The sequence below is a fragment of the Cyprinus carpio genome, chromosome B6 (assembly GCF_018340385.1).
Source record: "Cyprinus carpio isolate SPL01 chromosome B6, ASM1834038v1, whole genome shotgun sequence".
Taxonomy (NCBI): domain Eukaryota; kingdom Metazoa; phylum Chordata; class Actinopteri; order Cypriniformes; family Cyprinidae; genus Cyprinus; species Cyprinus carpio.
The window spans coordinates 8722632-8747244 of NC_056602.1; the positions used below are offsets into that span (position 1 = coordinate 8722632).

The 24613-nt window shown below is 36.4% G+C and overlaps 1 protein-coding gene across 3 annotated transcripts; it reads right to left on the reverse strand.

Moving 5' to 3' along the window:
• Positions 1-693: 693 nt before the first annotated feature.
• LOC109092030 (glycerol-3-phosphate dehydrogenase, mitochondrial-like) lies at positions 694-23455 on the reverse strand. Of its 3 annotated transcripts, XM_042725546.1 has the most exons (18): positions 23324-23455; positions 21848-21952; positions 20683-20691; positions 19240-19411; positions 18718-18842; positions 17999-18096; positions 17070-17233; positions 13733-13897; positions 13084-13228; positions 12773-12966; positions 8668-8802; positions 7800-7975; positions 7201-7332; positions 5239-5397; positions 4049-4161; positions 3883-3961; positions 2945-3043; positions 694-1833 (listed from the first exon to the last, which is right to left on the reverse strand). In XM_042725546.1, the coding sequence occupies exons 2-18, from the start codon at positions 21944-21946 to the stop codon at positions 1708-1710; spliced, it is 2190 nt and encodes a 729-aa protein (XP_042581480.1). In that variant the 5' UTR covers positions 21947-21952; positions 23324-23455; the 3' UTR covers positions 694-1707. The 3 variants fall into 3 exon arrangements, with proteins under 3 accessions (XP_042581480.1, XP_042581481.1, XP_042581482.1); XM_042725547.1 differs by lacking the exon at positions 20683-20691; XM_042725548.1 differs by lacking the exons at positions 20683-20691; positions 21848-21952 and having other exon boundaries at positions 23324-23434.
• Positions 23456-24613: the final 1158 nt, after the last annotated feature.

A 24613-nucleotide genomic window follows, 5' to 3' on the forward strand; every position in this document is an offset into this window, starting at 1 on the left:
AATACATAAACATGTTAAACCACAAAAATACAGTCAAGAAAAAGATTGCACTCTTTTAGTGTGTGTCAGACTGTGCGTTTCGACATGCAAAGTTCATTAAGTGTCTTTTTAAAGTTGGAGTTCACCCAAAGATGAAAATTGTGTTATCATTATGTCGTTTCAAACCTGTATGACTGTCTTTTTTCTGTGAAGCATACAATATATTTAAAGCCTTTATGTAAAATGCATTATAAAGGATTATTAAAGGGTATAATGCATTATAATTATTGATAATGTGTGTGTAAATAATTATAACCGAATTAAAAATGCATAGTCTAACAATGAATAGATAAGTGTTATAATGTATTAACTGTGGTTACAATTATTCATGAGATTGTACAATGCATTATAAGGTGCATTACAAAGCATAATTAATGCTACTGAACTACGTTTATAATGCATTATACATAATGGCTTTAGTAAAGTGTTACTGACTGAATATATATATATATATATATATATATATATATATATATATATATATATATATATATATATATATATATTTTTTTTTTTTTTTTTTTTTCAGTTTTCAACACGATGGAAGTCAACTGTAACTAAAATTGTTGGGTTACACATATTCTTTTATACATGTATCATCTTTTATGTTCTGCAGAAGAAAGAAGCCATTTAGGTTTGGAACAACATGAGTAGTAGTAGATGGTAACAGAATTTTAATTTTTGAATGAACTATCCCATTAAGAAGCAAGGCACATATAGTACATTACCTGCTATGCTCTACATCAAGTTTACAGTTATAATAGTCCCTTATTATTTCATGATAAATGGATAATCAATAACTTTTACAGGCAAGGCTTTATAGGAAACACACTGAAGTGGAGTTTCAATTGTTCATGAATTTGAATAAGGGATGAAATGTTTTAATTTCATCATAATTTGTAATAACCCTCCTGTTGAACCAGAGCCAATGAAAAGTCTAAAAACACTGAAAACAACCCGTTTAAGACAAACTAAAATAACTCATCTGTTTACAGTAATACATTACTTAAAAACAAGACAGGATTTATCAAAAGTATGAAGGAAATTATAGATTTTGAATAAATACCTTATCAGAAAATTAAAAATTATGTGAAATGATTAAAATAATACAACAAAAAAACAACACATTTCATCACTGTAATTCAGAACAGTAACAATTAAGCAGTATGCAGTGTAAATCGGCGTGCTTCACATATAGTGTATTGTTTAGCTCGGAAGACACTAAGAGCCCTTGAATTTCACCTCACTGTGCTCAGGAGCAAATAATCTGCATTAATAAAATGGCACAACAGAAAGCAAACCGGATAAAGCTGCTCAGAGAAACATTAAAGAGACAATCTATTCATGCTTACCAGGTCACACAACATGGCACTGCATGCATTAGATAAAAATATAGACTCTAGAATACGCTTTGAAATATTTTTTAAGAATATATTCTGCTCTAATAATATATTTTTTCATTAAAATCAATTTAAATAAGCATGCTAAAATATAAGTTAAACAGAAAAAGATTGTAGTCAATGGCAGCCAGCTGGTTGGGTGAGTTAATGACTTGAGAGGATGTGCTTGTGATCTGACCAGCGTGGGCACAGCGGTCACCGCTTTTTGGTGTTTATCCAACTTTGTGGTGGGAGCTGTTGTCTGGTGGATGTTTTGGTTAGTTGGGATTTAAACACCGCCTCCACTGCGGTCAACCGAGACAGGTCTTCTCAGATCCAACCCCTCCTCGACCGTCTTCATCAGGATAGCCAGACGACTGTCAGAGATTTGGCCTCTCTGGACTGCGCTCATGAGCTGAACCAATCAGAGAGCAAAACAGATGCATAATCACTACCTAGCTTAATGGTTACAGCCACATTTTTTGCATGACTAAAGCTTCAGAGGCACAACTTAAGATACCAATGATAATTTTTATTTCTGATTTGAAATACACTACCATTTGAAAGTTTGGGATCAATTTTTTTTGTTTGTTTTTGAATTTTCTTATGCACACTAAGGATGAATTTCTTTGTTCAAAAATATAGAAAACCTTTAGTATTCTAAATATCATTACAATTTAAAGAAAAATGTTTTTATTTAAAATATTTTAAAATGCTGTTTATTTCTGTGGTGGCAAAGCTGAGTTTATATTAGCCATTATTCCAGTCTTTAGTGTCACATGATCCTTCAGAAATATTCTGATTTGATACTCAAGAAACTTTTTATTCTTATTATTAGAAATGCTAAAAACAGTTTGTTAATTCTTTGAATAGAAAGTTCAAAAGAACAGCCTTTATTTAAAATAAAATAAATTGTAATATTATGAATATCTTTACTGTCACTTTTTGATCAGTTTAAAGCTTCCTTGCTGAATAAAAGTATTAATTTCTTAAAAAAAAAAAATGGCCCCAAACTTTTGAATGACAGTGCTAATGTTCATCAAATGTAAACTTGAACCACTGCTTTCCTGCATTTAAATAACTGGAACTAGTTGTCCACAGGCATTAGCAATATTGCCGCAAAGTGAGCTGACCTGACCTGAACTGACTTAGGTTAAAGCCTGGTCTAGTAATTTAAAGGTTACTGGTCCAAACCCCAGAAAGGTTATTACTTTAACACCTTTCTCCTGACCCATATATGGTAATCTAGTTCATGCTTCATTATAGTAAAAAGTACAGAAAAAGTGGTGCTCATTATTAATTAACTGAAACTCTAGAGACACCAGATCTACTTTATACTCATTCTGATGTAGGTATGACATTTCAGAGGGACTAATCGCTGTGAACCAGTCGGCTTATGACAAAACATAGATGTACTGACATGAAGATAACAAGCACTTTTAATTTTGAGGTTTTCACACCTACAACTACAAATTCTACCAGAGTGACACCAAGACAAGCGTTAGTCTATAAATAGCTGTTCATACCTGCAAGAACTCATCCAGTTCCACCTGCCCGTTTTTGTTGAGGTCCACCTCGTTGAGGATCTCATGAAGTGCGTTCTCATCAATCTGAATGCTGAGTTTCTGAAAGAACACGAATCAGTTATAGAATCAGTAACTAAGAGACATTAAACGAAAATGTTAAGGACTACACATAAACCGGAGACAATGAAAGCTAATAAGCAATTTACGAGGGAAATTATTTAAAATCTTATTCTTTGGTAATACAAACACGATTCGATCTCTGCCCATCACTTCTTTTACTTAGCACCTCAGAATACATTTTTTAAAATATTTAAAACCATTTTTAATGTTAAGATTGTTTGACAAACTAAGACATTTAAAGGGATAGTTCACCCAAAAATGTAAAATTCTCATGTCGTTTCAAAACTGTATGAGAAGAAAATTTTTTCTAAGAATGTTGGTAACTAAACTACTGATAGTAGCCACTGACTTACATAGTGTTTTATTCCATACTATGGAAGTCAACCATCAACCGTTTGGTTACAACATTCTTCAAAATATCTTCTTTTGGGTTCAGCAGAAGAAAGAAACTCATACAGGTTTGGAACAACATGAGGGTGAGTAAACAATGACAGAATTTTCATTTTCGGGTGAACTAGCCCTTTAAGTACAGGTCATCTTGCAGTTTAATTGCACGCCTTGAGACAAATTAAAAAATAATGAACATTGATTAAAATTAAGTAACATAGATAAAAAGTCCCCTCATCTCTGCATATCAGTGGCAACTTGGCCTACCCTGATGAAAGTTAGCCAACCGCATAAGAGGTAATTTTCTGTATACTGTAAGTCTTATCTGTATATATAAAACACTGAGCAGAGAAAGGGTGGAAAATGGTCAAGAAAAACTAAAGCAATTTACAGTGGAAGCTCAGTTGTAATTGTGAAAGATTATAACTCACCTCTAGCACTTGCTGGACATCCACTGTTGTGATAAAGCCTTTACTCTCCTTATCAAACTTGTAAAAGCGCTTCTTATACCTGTCATAATAATCATAATAATGATAATATTAGAAAAGTGAGAGATGTAGGATCTTGTACACTTAAACTCACACACTCATCTTATACCTTGCTATCTCTTGGGCAGTGAGTGAGATCTCTGTTGTCTTGCTGAGCTGCTCAGAGCGAGCTTTATAACCCATCTCCAGATGCAGAAATTTCTTTGCTCCCCCCAGCTCTTCCTGTAGACAAACAAAACCAAAAACACAATCAGTAACTTAAGGTTAGAAACAAGTGAATAAAATTTCATTTTAATAAATTATTTATTTTCCTGATCATAACAGCGGCACATTTAAGCACATGTTTTGTAGCAACCTTTGTAGTATAATGCATGGTTTGCAAATTGGCTGTTACTAAAGAAGGGGGAAGTTAAAACTATTGGACCCAACAGAAAGTTGTAAATAAAACAAAGATAATTGGAGCATGTTTTATAAGAAAATACTGGTTGTAGCTTCCAGTAGATACTGATATTCAGATTCAAAAGTGTTTCATGCAGCAGAAACACAGCAACATAAACATTCCTGCATTGCACAGGCTGAGAATACTGGCTTGCCTTTGCAGAGCTGTGATATGCCTGCGCTGAATCGAGGCTCCCAGCAGAGCATTGTGTCTGTGTCCGTGCATGTGTTTGGTGGGTGTGGTGCACCTGCATTGTTAGCCGATTTGAGCCCTGAACTCGTGGGAACTGAACAGTATCAAAGCTGCACAGTGATCGGTGCTATTATTAGTGCTTCTGTTTATCAGACAGGAAACCTACGACCAGCGTGCAAAAGCTAGAGTAACTCTATCACCCCCTTACAAACGCACTACACGCACACTTTCAAACACTCCTCCGAGCACAGACGTAACAGCCATAGTCATCTTGAGGAGTTGTGCTGGGCGTTTATTGTACAACTGAATTGCGATCTTATCGTGGAGAGAAGACTCCTTGTTAAAAAGACTATTTAAGAGTCAATTTAACAATAGCTGAGGCCTATTATTAGCTGTTACCTAAATTAACCTGGCTGAGACCTTTAGCTTTCGGTCAGGACAAAAAAGCGGTGTTAAGGGCAAGGGTAATAGGTTTGCACAAATGATAAATTCAATAAATCAAGTATTGAACTAAAATGTTCTCATGAATCTGAATTGTGATTTGAATTCACATGCACACTAATGTGAACTTAAAGTGAATTCTGCTTTTATTTCAATTAAAAAAAATAGAAAAAGAAACACTGTCAATCTGTGTTGTAAAGAAATAAGCCATGAGTTAAATGACATACTTTCTTTTTTTGCTCAGTCCACTGCAGTTCTTTTCCCATGATCTCAACAATAAGTGGCAAAGCCTCATCTGCAGCCTGCACGTTCAGAAAGCCCAGTCGAGTTCGGCGCGCAATCACATCGATGGCTGTACATGCGTACTCCTTTACAGCATACTGCACCTAAATCCAGACAGAAAACATCACTCTCATTTTCATTTAAGTCAGTTTAACAGAGATGGTTTGGAGGACAACCAAACATTCATGTATTTTTAGGTTGACTGAATAACATTATATTTTAAAATATAAAGTTTAGATTTCAACCCAGCAGTGAATTTTGCATATATTTACAATTTTGACACTATTTGAACCATTGCTGAACTCAGCCTCTCAAGAAACTATAGAAAGAAAAACTTGAGATTTCAAGGAACAGCATTTTTTTATTTCACTGTTTATTCAGTGTGACATTCCAAAAGAGCAATGTAAAATGAACAGTAAAAACTGTGGAGACTACACTTCAGAATCAAAATGGAATCAACTGTAAAGATAAAAGTAATGAAAACAGATGATATTGGTGTAAACGTGCAGAACGCTTCCTAAAGTTTGCACAAAATTGCATTGAAATTCATGTTGGATGGAAGATTTAGGAGTATTTAGGAGTTAAGCACATATTAATGACACCACAATGTTGTTAAGTCAAGTCACCGTTATTTAATATAACACTTTTTACAATGCAGATTGTGTCAAAGCAGCTTTACAGTATTAAAAAAGGGAAATAGTGTGTCGAAATAGTGTGCCATTCTCCTCTGGCCAGACGACACCAGCAGTTTAATTCTAGGTTGCAACAAAGCCACATTGTGCAGAGGACTCATGTTGTAATAAGGTATAAAATATGATAATGTTGTACAATTATGATAGAATATAAAAATTCCATTTACAGCACCTTGATAAATTGAAATACCTGATGCTCATTTGATTTTTCATCATTTTGTCGAAGCAGTGTTAAAAATAAAGAAACCTTTGCTATCTTCCTCCAAACAAAGTGATCTGAACACACATAATGTTGCAATTACGACTTTCCAACTTTTTAACACAACTTCCCAGGATGACTTGAATGCACCATTACATTATTAAAGGGATAGTTCAACCAAAAATAAAAATTCTGTCAATAATTATTCACCCTCATGTTGTTCCAAACCTGTAAGACTTTCATTCATCTTCAGAACACAAATTAAGATATAACAAAAATACAGACACAGGAACCGGCGTTCTGATGTAGAATCCTGATATGCTGCACCTTGTTTACAAGCAGAGGAATGCACATGTATGCGTTGTGAATGGCGGCGGAGACTGACATGGAAGAAAATAAATTGTTGATTTAAGTCTTTTTTTTTTCTTTGTGCACAAAATTCTCGTAGTTTCATAAAATTACATTTGAAAGACTGATTTAACATGGACTATTTTAATGATGTCCTTCCTTACTACCTTTCTGGGCTTTGAATGTGGTAGTTGCATTGCTGTCTATACAGGGTCAGAAAGCTCACGGATTTCATCAAAAATATCCTAATTTCTGTTCTGAAGATTAATGAAGGGCTTATGGGTTTGAAATGACATGAGAGTTAGTAAATAATGACAGAATTTTCCTTTTTGGGTGAACTCTGGGTTGCCAGGTTTTCGCGATAAAACCCACCCAATTGCTACTCAAAACACATTCCAGGGGGTAAAATATCACGTTATTGTGGTTGCTTCAACCCACGGACATGAAAAACAACCCATGGCAACAGTGTTAAAGTAGCCCAATGCCTTGGCAACTAATACTTGGCAAAGCTGGGTGAACTGTCACTTTAAGAAGCAAAAGCTAGTCAAAGAAAATGGCTGAGATCAACAGTTGCTAAGTTAGGATTGGTCAGTAACGTTTTAAAGGCAGGGTTCAACAAATGGTACACAGCAATATAACTGTCAGTATTATAATTTCAGAGTCCTCACCTCACTCTCTATGTAGGGAAATTCAGACACAAGGCGTTTCCCCACTATAGGCCATCTCTTGCCTGTCACCTGGGCCATTTTGGCCACTTCAAATGCTCTTCCTCCATAGGTGGCTGCTAGGTGCTGAGCAACCTGTGAATTCAGAAAATAAACATGTTATTCCTTAGCGATGTAACCATTATTAACAAGACTGGTAAGTTTCATGATTCAACTTTCTTTCCCTATGTAGGAAACCCACTGCAAAGCAAGATTTTAAACATTCACTTAGACTGTAGAGATGTTTTCTTTACAAGCTTATGAACACCTTTCCTTCATTAAGCATTCAGACAAATAAACACGGCCCCGTTTTCTTTTATATCTCTCACCAAAGGTCAAGTGCTGTCAAAAATATCTGCATGCTGACCTTTTTAAATATGCTGGCAAAACAACATCCATGGTAGCGCTTCGGCTCCATCAAGCTCTCACGCTTCCAAACAAGGGGTTGCCAGACTTTCACTCCCCCACAGGATCATGGGGGACTGAACGTTATGGAGCAGCTGAACCTGCTCCAAAGAGCTCTGTCTGGCAGAATGCATAAGTAGTTAGGTTTCGAAACCCACCTCGTTTTCCAAGCCGTAGTCTTGAACCAAGCGAATGTACAGGGTGGGGGTCCAGTCCTTCCCACCATCCAGCATCAGACCGACCGTCCTGCTGGGACCGGCTGAGAGGTTATGAGCCTTTATAGCTGCATCAAGAGTCTCTTCAGCCATAGAACGATAGGTTGTCCACTTCCCACCTAGAGTTGACAGAGTGCTGTGAAATCTTTACACAACCTCAGTGGAACAGTTACCCTAGTGACCAATTCCTCATTTCAAAACCTCAACTCCTCATTACAAAAAAAAAGTTTGTTTATATTAAGATTTAATATTTTGATATTTGTATTTATTGTTTTTACTTATTATACATTTTTTGTCTTTAATTTGTATACTACTATTCAAAAGTTTGGAGTAAGTACTTTTTAAAAGACATTAAAACTCATATTCAGTACAGATGCATTAAATGACACAAAAAAAACTACTTTAAATAAATACTGTGGTTTTGAACTTTTTTTTTATCCTGAAAAAAGAAAGAAAGTATTTTTGTGTATTTTCACAAAAATATTAAGCAACACATCATTGATATTAAGAAGCAGGACTGGGAAAAAAACAATATAAAATGTTTTCTTAAAATGTGATTTAAAAAATATAAACATATATTTGTAATATAAATAATGACATAAATAAAAAATATTATTATTAATAGTATTAAAATTATTATTATTTTGGATTTTGTATTGCATTTTTAATCAAACCAATGCAGCCATGGTGAGCATAAGAGCCTTCTTTCAAAACCATGAAAAATTTAATATTGTACAAAATTAAATTAAACCATTTTATGAAAGAAAATATCGGAAAAATGGAGACCAAGGCGCAAGTTAGTGGCACTGACCCGCAATGGTGATGAGTCCGCTGTCGCTGATGTTGACGACGTGGTTACGACAGATGGACTGAGTGTCTTTGGAATTGGGGTCGGTGACCAGCGGACGAATGCCACTCCAGGCCGCCAGGACATCACCCCGCCGCACTGAGAACCAAAGAAACCAGAGACGCTGACAATCTCTGACAGCTGAAGTGTGTGTGGAGCGTATCTGATTGACAGGACTGCAATAGTCTATGTGATTGTATTTATGCAGTGCCCTGTTTACAGCTACATCCATAACTGTTCATACATAAAAATGACAGTGATGTCTGCATTAAAAGCTATTTTGTTTGATAAATGACCAAGCGGGGAACATGGGAAGCGAGATTGTCTGAAAAACTTGAGTTGCTTTGTTAAACCAACAAACCGTTACTGGAACATCATGTATGAGTCCAGAGTCAATTTCCCTATTGTGGTGACATCTCAAGCATTAATTATTAAGAGGGAGTTGTGTATCGATCTGCGGTACACCTGCCACTGTAATATGCAGGTTGATATTTCTGAATGGGGGGAAAAACAGAGACAGCACTCTCATTATCAAAGGGCATCTCTGAAACATTTATGACAAGGCTAGGGAGCTCTGCAGACAGCAGACTGTGGAGACCAATAACACACACACACACACACACACACACCTCCAGTCTAAATGAACCTCAGCAATAGACCGCTGGGCCGTCAATGCATTCAAGTAATCTAATTCTCAAGAGAAGAATTCAGTCCATTTTCATGCTGTGGAATGCACTCGAAGTTCTCGAAGGGTCACAATCACCACACGCAATATATTGGCCACCATATTGGTATAGTTTGTTTTCATTTTTAAAACTACCGAATTAGGCTGAAAATGGAAGATAATAATTTTACTTTTGCATATCCTTTTATCCACAACAACTTACACCATTTCCTAACTTGACACAAACATTTCAACAAGCAGTTTGTCTGCCCATTTTGAACTTGATAATGGGATGTGAAGTGACAACTGATCACAAAACACAGTTAATCAAAAGATATCTCTATGTTTGTGAACTCTCTTGGAATGCACTGCAGATGAAGGCTAGAAGACAGTCTTTCTTCATTCATGTCTGATGATCAATATACATGAGTAGAGGTACCAGTGACTTTTCGGTGTGGGCGGGGCTTCCCACATGACAAATCAAAATTAAATTAAGCCAAGCTTCTAAAAAAAAGTAATATAGTTTGTGACAGCAGCAGCTGCTCAGGACAAAAACTGACACATATGAGCTACTCTTCAGCACTTATCAGTTTATTTATAGATGGATATGTATATTTCAGGATTTTATTATTCTATGAATTCCCTGGGAGTTCTGTTTTATTTTTAGTGCAGCCCTACATTAAACAGGCCAGAGTTTTCTAATCTCTCTGTTCATGTCATGCAATCACACACAGTATCTGTACTGGAGGAACAAACAACAAGATCTTGCCCGTTGCTCCTACGTTGTCATTGTGACAAATCTCCCACAGCCAAATCCCTTTAGCTGCCTTCACTAGACCCGAGTCCAGTCCAGCCTCAACCCTCCATCTAGGCAAGGTCTCTGTGTCATTCCTCCATCGCTTATTCTCCATTATCTGCTTTATTCACACTCTCACACAACCCTTCCAGGTCAACAGAGTCGCTTGGTTGCTCATTCATGCCCGGAACAAAGCAGAAGACACCCAGACATACGGCAGCCATCACATTGCGGTTTATGAGCACACGTAATGTTAATAAAAGTCGAAAAGCTGAAAGACACATGCATTGCTGGATGAGATAACGAGACTCAACAAACTCTTAACGACTTGCCTAACAATCAGAGAAAGGGGGAAGCATTTTTTTTTGCGAAGGAAAATTAGTTATGAAGCTAATCAATCAAGCAATCAAGCCTGCATCCACAGCGCTTTGAACAATTAGAGGGCTGCGCTCAAAAATCAATACCTCCGCTTTCAAAGGAAGATGCTTGGAATAGTTATCAGTCCCAACTAGTAGTTACTAGACTCAACACAACCAATACAAGCCATTCTGTCTATACTGCTGTCTGTCTGTTCGTTAACAAGCATGCAGAAATAAACTATTTTCATCTTTCATAATTAAGTTCGTTATTGAAAAATGTTGGTCTAAAACATTTAGGCAGAAATCACCCATTCATACACTACTGTTCAAATGTTTAAGATCAGTACGTTTTTTTTTTAAAGAAATTAATACTTTTATTTAGCACATGAAATTGATCAAAATTGACAGTAAAGATTTTTACATTGTTAAACAAAATTTCTATTCAAAATAAACTCAGCTTTGCCATCATAATAATATTTTATATTACAAAAATCTATTAAAGTGCATTAAATAAATTAAACAGTTATTTTGCTATTACATTTATTTTTTTATATATCAAATAAATGCATCATTGGTGATCATAAGAGACTTTTTTCCAAAAACATAAAAAATTAAATTAAAAAAAATCTTACAGACCCCAAACATTTGAATGATAGGGCATATATAGATTTCGTCACTTTCTGCAAAGTGTTTGCTTTAAAAAAAATCTTTATCTAACCATCCTCATTTTGAGAAAATCTGGTATGACTTTTCCACATAAACAAAAAATGATTTGTCAAAATGTCAATGCTTTTCCATAAAAAAAAAAAAAAAAAAAAAAAAAAAAAACATTTGGTTACCATGAACTGTTTCTACACGTGTTCTTCTACCATTGTGAACAGAACAGTACTATAGTATTGGAAGCATTTCCTGCATTTCCTGCATTTCCTGTTTCTCTATTCAGCAGGACTACTGAATCTACAGCAAGAACCAGGAGCGCCGGACGTAGTAATGATGGAACAGAGTTACAGGGGCCCTTGGGTGGTGGGGGCAGACCAGAATGCATTTTCAACCAAGGGGGATCCCAGAAACCCTGGCAAGAACTATACAGTGCAACCAGTGTAATACAAACCATTCCTGAATGAAGGAATGAGTCTTCTTCAGTTAATCAAAACAATACAATGCAAACAATATAATACAGACTTGAGGGCAATAACTGCCACCTCTAAAGGTAATACAGCTACACAATGTTGTAAATAACATTCAGTTTCTTGCACAGACTGATTCTTTTGCTTCATAAGATCGCAATATATTGTCAGAAGCCATTGGTATTCTTTTTTTTGATGACTGATATGCTTTTTTGACTCTCAAAGTGACTGTAGCTGTTGACTAGCATTTTATAAATCAACAAGGCTTGGTAAGCATAAGTGACTTCCTTCAAAAACATTAAGATATCTAACAAGTTCTAAAAGTATTATAGGAACTGGAATAGTTAAGAACAATTGTCATATACAATATAACCTACCAAATCGTTAAAAAATGTCTTGTTTTGCATAGGGCACAAAGTGAACCAGGACTTTAGGGGTGTGTAGAATCAATGGGCCAATTTTACTAAACAGGGCAAATTAGTGTAGAGTGCAATTCCAAAACAGTGCTGATGGTTGTGGACATTTCTGCAGGTGATTTACTAACAAAGCACAAATTTAAGAACATAGACGCAACATCTCATTCCATATTGACCAACACAATCTACCAAGTGCAGCACAAATTAGTGTAAGGATATGTTTGGATTTGGATAATGTGTTCTTCTGGCATTCTAAATAAATTAATTTGTGTGGAAAAATCCTCTCCGCTCTCTGTTCTCTGCGGTGCCTCCTCCTAGCAACAACAAATGCAGCCATTTCAAGCGCAAAATAGTTTAAGACATGCTTTTTTGGGGCGTTAAATAATGGCGCAAATACCAGTTATCTGATGAGCGCAAACGTTAGCAAATCACATTGCGTGATTCATTTTAATACTCTCCTCCCATAAATTTTGCATCTGAAAGGGAAACTTGTACAGACCTTTTCAGCGCAAATTCTTCACTGCACATCTTTAGTAAATCCTTACAGTATTATTTTAACGCCAAAAGACAGTTTGCGCTAAATCTGTCCCGATGTGTACTATTGCATTTTTAATAAGATTATAAGTTTTTCTGTTTGCTCTAAGTGTAGCAACATATTTTATTCGAAAAACTTTCAAAAGAAAAAAGTATAGACAGGGTAGTATTACCTTCTACATCAGGGCTGAGGTAGTGGCGTACTTCGCTCAGGATAAAGTTGATGTCGTCCTCCAATGGGATGGGATGGGCTGTGACTACAGTGGGCGTGTCTGTTGTGCCGGCGATAGTCATCTTCTCCCAGGGCAGGAAGAATATGACACGGCCATCACTGGTGGCGGGGTCTAACAGCCCCATGTTGTCCGGGCTGTAATTGGTAGGAAGAGTACATGTACGTATGTAATGTCTCCATACACTGTTAACACCATAAAAATACACTTGAGGAGAAAAAGGTACAATATGATTGAAGGATTCGGGAAAGTACCTGTAATATCCAGGGATGACAATGTGCACTCCTGCACTAGGCTGGCAGATGTTGGCAGTTTTCTGGTTGTCCATTTTGCGCAGGGAGTCAGTGAAGGGGCCGGTAGCGTTAATGACACATTTGGCACGAACGTCAAACTCCTGCCCTGTGAACGGCAGAGGTGTTACTCTAACTCAATGCGGCTGACCGCAGAGATCATTTGCTGAGGATAGAAGACAAATCTGTTCATAAAAGTATTATGAGCAGAAAATTTAAAGGGGTTACTGAAAGGTGATTTGTTAGTGCTGGGTTGTGTGTAAATGAAACTTTAAAAGAAAGAAAAGTTTTTAAAAATAATGCATAGATTTTATCTTGTCTTAAGTTGCAGTCACATTTACCATTGTTCAAATTTTTGTATGCAAAATCTGTTTATTTCAATAGAAATACACGCAATAGAAAATTCGTACAAGGAAAAAAGATTTCCATGCTTACATTTCACAATCTGTTTAAGCTGATTACACAGATTCACTGAACGCTGCTTGGTTTGAAAGTGACTTCTGTGTAAGCTGTTGAGCATTCATAACAATATTCTTTCTCAAAAGTTATACTGAAATGGTAGCTTTCTGTCACTAAAAAAATTAATTTAGTTTTCGATCTGGGCATATCTTACCTGTGATTATATCTCGGCAGTGGGCTCCACAAACTTTCACTTGGCCTGTTTTTGGGTCTGGTTTCTTTAGCAGATGAACCACCTCTGTGTAGTTAGCAATAGCAGCACCATGACGGGCCGCTGTAAGAGCAATGGCCAGGTTCATACGGGAGTCATTGTGCTGTCCTGAAAAAAGCCAGAGCAGAATGTGTCACATATACACTGCTGTTCAAAAGTTTGGGATCAAGAAGATTTTGAATGTTTTTTAATGGAGTCTCTTGTGCTCATCAAGGCTGTATTTATTTGATCAAAAATCCAGAAAAAAAAAAATTATAATGTGAGATATTATTTCAATTTCTAATATTGGTTTTCTGTTTTAATATACTTTAAAATGTAATTTATTTCTGTGATCAAAGCTGAATTTTTAGCATTATTACTCCAGTATTCAGTGTCACATCAGAAATCATTCTAATGTCCTGAATTATTATCAGTGCTGGAAACAGTTGTGCTGCTTAATGTTTTTTTTTTTGTTTTTTTGGAAACTGATACTTTTTTCTGGATTCTTTTATGAAAAAAAAAATTAAAAAGAACAGCATTTATTTGAAAAATGTACATTTTTTCTAACACTATGAGTCTTTACTAGCACTGTTCATCCATTTAACACATCCTTACTGAATAAAAGTTTTCATTACTTTCAAAAAAAGAAAGAAAAAAAATGTACTGACTTTTGATAGGTAGTGTATATATTAATACAAGATTTACATTTTGAATAAATGCTGTTTTTATATATATATACATGAATTAATCCTGCAAAAAGTACCATAGGTTCCAAAAACAACATGAAGCAGCACAACTGTTTCTAACATTGATTATAAATCAGCATATTAGAATGATTTCTGAAGGATCATGTGACACTGAAGACTGTAGTAATGATGCTGAAAATTCAGCTTTGTATCACAGCAATAAATTATATTTATCATTAAGTATATTGAAATAATATTTCACAAAATAACAGGGTTATTTTCTGTATTTTTGGTCAAATAAATACAGCCTTGATGAGCACAAGAAACTTCAGTAAATTTTTTTTTAAAATCTTACTGATCCCCAAATATATATATATATATATATATATATATATATATATATATTTACAGTTTTTAAAAATGAGTACATCTCCAAAATAAGTTTTTTGGGAGGTACAAATTCATTCCCAAAACATGGTTAAGTAGGTACACAATGTTTTTCTGTACATGTCGAAGGCCACTGCACCCAGTCAAGACTCGCTTCATGATTGCAGTGTTTGAAGTGGCGCGACGGTGTTCAATATTGTTACAGGGCCTTTTGAGGCATTTAAACTATTTCAGACACATTTGAAACATGAATTACAGGAAACCTTGAAGCCAATGCGATATCACTCTATTACGACAATGAAAGAGCTACTAGATAAAAAAAAAACATAAAAATTAAAAGCCTGTGTTCCGGGTCTGTGTTCTCGATGCTAAAGAATCAGAGGGATAGGTAACCCACGTAAGCATGTCTAATGCTAACACATGCTCAGGGCAACTCCACCAGACAATAAAATAATAACACAGGCAGGAAGCCTGTTTAAAGGGCACACTTCTCAAAGCATAATGTGCGGTGAAGGCACCAGCATGCTTTGTTAGAGATCCCATGAACCTGGGTTTGCCTCAGCGCTCATGGCTGTGCACTCAAATCAAAATACCCATGTAGAGAAGGATAATACAAACATATACATGTTGGAATATTGTTAATATCATGTAAGAGGACAAATCACAGCTCACACGGAAAGCTGTGTCCTGCAGCAGTAGACACGAAACGCTTGGTTGAGCTTGAATGTTTATTAGAGTACAGCTTGCAGGTATGGCAAAAAGAGCAGGGCTTTTGTGCTGCAAGCGGAATTCTAATGAAATAAAGAAATCGCGACATTACAAATGACTGAAAATGCAGATAAGGGAGTTTTAGCGTCAGATTAGATTAATAAAAAAAAGACCTACGGAAAGAATGAATGACATATCATAGCAGAGAAGGGAAGTGACGGGCGGCCGTGCATGTGGATGAGATAGTGAAAGAAAGAAAGGGAGAGAGGACTCAAGGAGGATGAGGGACAGGAAGAGAAGAAGCGAGAGAGTGCGATACGAGTAGGAGAAAGAGAGAGGGAGAGGGAGAGAAATAGAGGGAGGCAAATAGCGACAGGCAGACTGCGATCTCCAGCGGAGAAGGTCAGATTCGGAAATGTCACGGCCGTGATTGTTCCAGATTGAATAATTGGAGAGAAAAGCCGGCTGACAACCCAGGGGAAGGAGGGATGGTGGGGGGGGGGGGGGACGGACGTGGGGAGAAGAAGGAATAAAACCTCTAAACTGTCATTACAATCGCCGGTTTCAATTCTCTACACACATACATACGCAAATGAAGACGCTTTTTAACGCAGTCACTGGCGGCACGTAAACACGGCGCGGCAGGGAACAGAGCATCCAGACGTCTCTTTGCCTCTGTTTCTCCCACAGATGGACACGATGTGACAGATCGCTGCTCAGATAGCCGCCGCGCTCCCCCTGAATATAAGTTGCCCGCGCACCCTGCGAGGGACAGTGTGTATCAACGCGGGCCAAATGTAGTTTGACAGGAAGCACTGGAAGGCAGGGTTGGTGGGTGGGGCTTGTGCTGCCACGGAGGGGACCTTGAGTAAAGGGGACACATTCTGCACACCCAGACTAACCAGGAACATATGGAAGTTTTGCCTGGTGGCAGCCTCGGGCGGCGCAGGGCACAGACGGGGCAACAGAGACACGGGCACAACGAGTTCGGCCGCAACAGCCGCTGGCGGTTTTACAAAGATTATGCAGGAATGTCACAGAGACAAATGAGATCGCACTTATTGGCACATAAAACCGCAAATCACACTAGTACATGTTTTATTGATAACAAATCATTGTTCTCAGTGACAAACAAGATTATTATTTTTTTATACTGTATAAAAAACAAATATCTCTGTCCACAGGCTTGGTATATTACTAGCACAAAAAAAAAAAAAGTTAGGAATGTTTCTTTGGCACCAAATGAATAGAATCATGTGACACTGAAGATTGGAGTAACATTCAGCATTGCCATCACAGGACTAAATTACATTTTAAAATGCACAAAAAAATTTACCTGTAATGATATTTCAATGTTACCATTTTAATGAATAATAATGAAATAATAATCTAATAAACAATTTCATTCATTTATAGAATTTAAAATTGATTATTGGATAAAAGAGATGAGAAAGAAAAAGAAAATGTGCATAGCTGCAGATCATACGCAAGACTTAAACCTTAGATTCGCTCCTGCTCACCATCATAGTAGACAATGGCTCCCACGAGTTTGTCTTTCTTCAGCATCGGGAAGAGCTCCAGTGCTTTGCTCTTGCTCAGGACATAGCTGCTCTTCAGACACTGTGATCCGGCAACCAGGTCGTACATTTTAATGCCGGCCCAGTAATACGGCAGCTGCCACCACCTGTGGAGAACATCAACAGCCCCTGTCACTACTGAATTCAAAAATGAATTCACCAAACATATTCACTGCACAATCTGCATTAAAATATTCTAACATATTTTGAGTACCCTGGTGAAAAAGAAAAACCAGCCCAAACTAAATGGTTTGCTGGTCTTAATTGTTTTTTATAAAGAGGCAACTAGTTAGCAGGGTATATTACTTTTAAAATAGATATGTTTGTACATGGACAGAATTATATTTGTCCAAGTACCACTAAGTTTTATAGCACCTTGTGACATATTTGTTTTAAGTTAAAAAAAAAAAAAATCTGACAGGCAAATGATGTAATCTTGAGGTTTCTCATTTCTATGACCCTTTCACACTTCTCCGGCTGCTTTAAATATCAGTGCAAGGCATAAATGCCACGAGTAATTAGTAATGATGATGGTAAAGACAGGAAGATCCTTTAAAAACCCAGAATGACAAGGGGCAGAGACTGAGGAGGCGAGAGGTCCAGCATTGATCCACAGAATATTCGAACCCCACCTGCTGCAGGTGTCCATAAAAAAGATTCAATGCCATTTCTGTGAACTTATCAATGGATTTAAATACAAAAAAAAACTGTCTTTTATGAAACTAGGATGTTTCTCTTTAACTCTCTCATGTCTAAATCCCATAGTTTCATTCCTTTTTTATTTATTTTTCCCTTTCAGTGGTCAGTGTTTTTATTGTAGTACTGTATTGTTTTATTGTGTATTGTGATTAGATAAAAACAGTTTTTCTTACTTGTAAACAGGAAGCATTATAGGTAAAGGTGCAGACAGGTGGGGAGCGATGTTCAGCAGATTGGCACGTTCATGAAGAGCCTCTTTCACCATCATGTACTAAGAAAGAAGAATTAAAACTGTCTGGCTCCAGAGGATTACTGTTTATATATATTCAGGGAAAATCTGAATTTTAGATTTTGCATTCATGTAAATTTATGTTCCAAAACGAAACTTGAAATTGTCTTTAATTAATCTTAACCAAAGATGTTAATTTACTCAAGTAAAAAAAAAAAAATTATCCAAATTATCCTAAATTAGAGGCTTTATTTGACAGCAAATATTGATAGATGCAATTAATATAAATGCGATCTTGCATTTCAAGGTCATTAAGCTCTCTGTTAAATCATATTTCAAATAAGCATTTTTAAAATTACATTAAGTTGGCCAACAACCAATTCTGACTGCAGTCAGTTTGAGTTTAAAATTTTGGAGTGCTTCTATTTCCAATAATCGATATATCGATAATAGATAACTTATTGAAACAGTTGATGGTCAAGCTACTGTAAGTGTTGTTTATTCATCCTCCACAATGATACTTCATATCTGCAGTATCCTACTTAACGTTTGTGCTTTTCTCTGTCTGTCTGATGTGTTTAAAATGTCACAGTGGTGGCGTAAGCGGCCTTGCAATCCTTCTTCTAAATATTAGGGGCAAATAGGGAAAAATGGGGCCTTTACCTGCTCATAATCTAGTTTCATGATGGCTTTCTGCAGATAGCGGACTCCGCCGTGAATGAGCTTGGTGCTTCTGCTGCTGGTGCCCGATGAAAAATCGCTTCGTTCTACCAGGGCGGTCTTCAGATCTGGACGAGGGGGCAGAAAGACAGGTAAGGAATGGATTAGACAATGCACTGGCATTTCAAGACCTTATGAGGCCAAATATTTAGACTGCAGTTGCTGTCATTTACATATGGCTTTCTCCACTTTCTGTAATATCACAACATGCTTATTGCACCCAGGCACATTCTGCCTGGCCTCCCAGGTGGAAACCAACATCTAATGAGAGTAAAACATCAAAGTCTAATATAAATCATCACATTTAAGAAAGTAAATTAACACTAAAAATGCATACAGGGCAAATGTATTATTGGACTGAAACTGACCTGCACAATAAACACACTCATTCAAAGTCTCTATCAGTAAAAACTGCAAAACTTTGTCAAAAAAAAGAAAAAGAAAAAAAAGAGAGAGATTACATACTCCGTGTGACAGCATCTAAGGCACATCCCGAGCCTGTGGCTCCACCGCCCACCACCAAGACATCAAACTCCTCTGTGTTTCGTAGTGTTGAAAGCTGCTCCTCTCTTGTTGGGAGAGCATCATTAAACGGCACCTTTAGCTCACCCTGTGCTTCAACGTATGCTAGCTGAGCCTGAACATATCCAGCAGGTACAAAACGGAGAAAAGAACATAAGAGGACACTGTGGTCAAAGACATTACAATAAGCTTTAGGCTCTTTAAAGATGCAATCCAGAACTGATATTACATAAGCTTGTAACATGCATGTAAAATTACAATATTGCACAATTCTGAGATCCCCTTTATTGTTATGCAAGTTGTCATTGCTGAATCTAGATCAAAACATAAGGCTTTTATTCATTCTGGATTGATCTTTAAAATAATAATAATAATAATAAATTAAATAAAAAAAAAATTATTTAGATTAAAGAAGACAAGGAAACATGTCTATAAATTTACTAGAGAAACACTGAACATGCACTTTTCATAATTATCACTCACATCAAGACGACAGAATATATTTCATGAAACATTATGTTAGTCAGCATGCCAAGACATAGGAATTAAGCAGAATGCATAATTGTTCATTTTTTCAAAGTTCTAGTTCAGTTAGTTCTAGGTTACAATGCTAGTTTTATTTTCAAGGGAGTTAAACTAAAAAATTTAATAAATAAAAATTAGCATTCATGACATGGTCACTCTTTATGGCAACTGGCACTGTAACCTTTCATATTATAACAACAGACAGCAATATGTGATATTTTATACTTAAGCTTGATATCAGTTTCGGAATTTAAACTAAATCAACTTTTCTTTTCAATAGCTTTTTTTCTTGAAGAAGTTTTCTTATGAAGTCAAACAGAGTGAATGAACAGCTGCCAATCTATCGGTCGCATGAAGGCAAAAAAACACAAAATTCAAATGAAGAGAAAACAAGCCTGGGCAAAGCTAGGTGTTGTTAGCATTTGGCCTAAATGATTACATCAATCTGCCGCCAAAAGCCCATAGGGTCCATTTGACTTGCAAATGACCAAATGAGCCCAGACATTTGCAATTTAGACAGTAATAGCATGTAAAAACAAGATTCAGTAATTAGTGTCTATTTCCAAGGACAGACATATTTAAAACATCCGCACATTATTAAGAGAGGCTGTCCTGCAATCAGGACAAGTGCATGACGGAAACAGAGAATTTCATGCAAATACGCAATCGGCCACCGCAGAGTAATACTTCAGCCAGAGTGTAACAGTACCCTTGCCATAGAGGAGACAAACAGGCACTCACAAACACACACACGCTCACCAAATTTACATTACAATCCCAAAGATTAGCCTCTGCCACATGCATGATTGCAAGCAATTTTCTGAAAGAATATTCATTCTTTCTCTTTTGACTTTTGCTTACCCATTTATGCTGCATTGAGATGACACGAGGGATAAATGAACAAATAAATGGAGAAACATCAGAACAAAAGTTTGTGTCAGTGAAACACTTAACATGGGTTGCAAATGTAATGTGAAGGTGATCTGATTGACTGCTGCAGTACATACAATGCCAGAGTGTTCATGTTGGTAACAAAATTTGAAGATGGTTAGAAAAAAAATATCTTCTTTAACTGTTTTTTAATTGTGCAGTGACAATCTCCATGGAAACCATGTCCTTGAAAGTGCATAATTCTCTCGCTCCCTGGAGTTTCATTGGGATTGGAACAGTTGAGATGCAAGATAATGGACAAAATGAGCTTGGGAAGATTTAAATAAATGATGAGAGAGAAAATCAGGACTCCCATTGCTCTTCAAGGGTCTGTCTTTTTTTTTCTTCATTTGCTCCAGAAAGCCTTGTTGATTATCTTAATCTACTTGACCTTCCGTTATTTGGTATAGCATCTAAACAGACGAGACCCCTGGGGTTCTAACTAGTTTAAATACGGACAGAACATGGTGTGTGACACACTCCCTGATGGCGTGAATGGGGATCAGATTGTTCATGATTACATATTCAAGAGAGACAATGTGTGTATCACTGTTCAAGTGTAATCTCCCTTTAGCAAACAAAACCTGATTTTAATACGGTGGTCTACCCTAGAGAGAGAACGGGGTAAGTTTGGAGACTTGAGATTGTACCTAAAGGTGCAAGTGAGAATTTCCAATGTATCTGGACTTATAGGTCTAATCTTAAAAAGATTTGTAGCACTGATTCAAGAAATCTGTCCCATATGTTTGTTGACCACATGAAAACAAGAATAAACCTTTATGAATTATAAATAAGGAATAGTTATAAATAGCTATAAATCGATCATTGCTCAAAATACAAGGCCAGAGTTATACTGTCCTGAATAAGGCTGTATCTTTAAGGTTGTATAATCACATAAAGAACATTCCTGAGTCAGGACAAGACATGCTGTGGTACAGATGGGTCTGTGTTTTCTGCAGTCTAACCTGTAAGAGTCACTGTATGGATGTGAGATGTGAAAATAAAATGTTTGGTATTTGTCAAAAGAATTTGCCAAATCTTTATATCTAGATGGAATTATGTAGAGGAACAACACTGATGCTATTTAAAACAATACCTGATTCTTCCTGTATTCAAAGAACTGTGATAGGCCAAAGGCTGTTGCTACAGCTCCGCCCCCTATTAGGGTTCCCTTCACTGCCTTTCTGAAAGCCATTGATCCCTGAAACAGATTACAAAATTAAGAAGATTTTTGAATAAATGCCTTTGGAAACAGAAAACATCACGTTGGTATCACTTCCTGATAAGCATTTTGCAATGTACTGTGCATTTATCATGTATATTATTAGAATAAATAATACAGTTTAAAAAACATAAGGATTTAACATTATGATGTCATTGATTTCCAGTGCTTATGCGTGAAAACAATTAGATCATTTTGAATTTTTTTAGTGTATTCTGTTTTATAATTGCCTGTTACTCAATTACACTTAATTAACTAAAATTAGCTATTCTCAAGTAAAAAAAAAAAAAAAAAAAAAAAAAAAAGAGAAAACATAAATTGTAAAGGACTAACAAAGAGTGTATGTATGTAGGCTACAAAAATAATCTTAAAGAACATATCCAATACATCTCAAGCTTACTTTATGAAAACATGACTGATTTTCTGATAATTATAAGCAAAATACAATGCTATAAAAGTCAGTCATACTGAGAAGCTAAAAAGAAAAGGATAACAGAATAAAATAACTTCCTTATCACCCCCATCACATTCCCTGACCTTGGCATGATAAAATTAAACAAACCTGTAACACTTGTTCACAACTCGTGTCAAAATGAAACAAAACTGATATGTCCAGGACCAGTTTGTGTAGATAAACAACTACTGTATGAATCCTAAAACTGACAATATCTGGTGAAGGTCAAAGTAAAGCCATAACCAATCTCTGGTTAGGGATGCAAGTAATTTCACTACATGATACTAGAGGAAGTGAATGAGTCATTCTTTCTACACTGCTTGACTTCACGCCTCTCCTGCATGGTCCTTTTATTGCAAACCATGTGCACAGAGAGAGAGAGCCACAACGTCTGAGCGTGATCTTACAGGTTATTATTTTACAGTTCGTGTACGAGAATCGAGCGAATATGAGACTCCTAGACTGAAGTGTGAACATGTACAGTAATTCAGGCTAAAGCCAGCCTATTACATCTCTACAATCTTGCCTCAAACCGTTTTCACTTAATTAGAAAAATTAGAAGAGTTGCCTTTATTCTCAGTTCTTAAAGACAACAGTGATGAATACAGACTCATGTAACCCATCCACTCCATCACATGAACTCACATATTATTGACATCGAATCAACCATCACCCATCGAGCTCGTTGCAAATACATCGTGCGATAACATAAAACAAACAAACACATCTTTGAATTTAACTTATGATGAGGCAATTCTATGACATTTTAAAAACTGGCACATTATGGGCTGGAGCAACAGTGGCTGGCTCGCATCCAAGAATAGATCGCACAAGCTCGACGATCGACGGCAAATAATACAGCAGATAATATGCCGAGACCCCTGGTTTTTACTTACTGTTTTTGGTGATGGTGATGTTGATGATGTCTAAAAATGAAATTCATGGACAGTGAAGGTATCAACTGTGATGTTACAATGTTACTTATTCAGGAATCCAGGAAGTACAATGACAGGAAGTATTTGACAAACAGGTGGATGGACAAATCAGTATAGAGGATTCACATCTCTCGTCCAATCATTTTTAGGAAGGCGTGTCCATAGGCGTCTAATTGTAGACGCGCTTGGAATAGAAAGGCGTTTTCTAACACCATCCTTTATGAGAGACGGTGTGCAAACACACTTAAGACAGTTTAACTCTAAGGAAAAAAATAGATTTGGACCTCATGTATAGCTATAGTGTATGCTTAGACGAGTACTTTTATCCGAGAAAAATATATTACTCAAATGTGTACAGCTAATTTTCTTTCTCTATTATGAAATGTCAAAGAATAGCTTAACTGAGGCACTATATATGGAACAGCATGCACTTTAGAAAGTTTACAAAAAAAAATAAAAAAAATAAGATTCTTTGCAAAGCACTTTATCGTGTCAGTTGCACAGGTGAGACTTTCAGCATGAAAAAGTTCAGCGCTACCGCATCAAGAGTCATGGAGCTGGAAGCTGCTGACGTAGCGATGACGCAGCTCGCTTCAGTCCAAACAAAGTTGCCTCTGTTACAGCGGGATTCCCTTCTCACAATGGAAACCCTTCAACGCTCAGAGAGAGCAATGGAATCAGATGAAACACATCCTAATCTATTGAAACTTTCCCTAAGCATGATGCAGGTGAAACAGATATGGCGTCATTACTGAACAGTGTTTCTAGCCCTGCATCGGTAGATTCAAGGGTATAAAGCGAAATTTTATTGTATGGCTATATATTTTTTCTTTAATATATTTTTTTATTGGATTTAATTTTCAAAACTTAATGGATTTTCCCCATCCAATATACAATTTCCACTAAATTCTGTAAAAGTATGGCAACAGAGCAGTTTGCTGTGGTTTGCTCCCTTCTCAATAATCTAAATTTTTCCACATTTTTTGTTCCATTTTTTTAAATTCCTAATTTGTTGTTTTTCTTTTCTTTATGTGTGTCTGTAAAAAAAATTAATTAATCAGCATTTATTGCTGCATTCATTTATGAACTGGGTATAACGGCAGGTAAAGTTTGATGTTGCGCCTATATGCTGACTGACGAGTCCTCAAAATAGTAACAAAATTTCAGTTCATTGATTTTGAGATCTGATCTCCTGTAGGTGGTTTCTATATTGGGAAACAGATAATGTGTAGGAAATTCAACTCATTTGAC

Excerpts from the sequence above, each read along its gene's own strand:
- LOC109092030 (XM_042725546.1), bottom strand. The coding sequence starts at position 21,946 with ATGGCTTTCAGAAAGGCAGTGAAGGGAACCCTAATAGGGGGCGGAGCT. Across the intron at positions 8,803-12,772 it reads CCTCAGCCCTGATGTAGAAG|TGCGGCGGGGTGATGTCCTG; the intron begins GTAATACTACCC and ends TTTGGTTCTCAG. Across the intron at positions 1,834-2,944 it reads AACTGGATGAGTTCTTGCAG|CTCATGAGCGCAGTCCAGAG; the intron begins GTATGAACAGCT and ends TGATTGGTTCAG.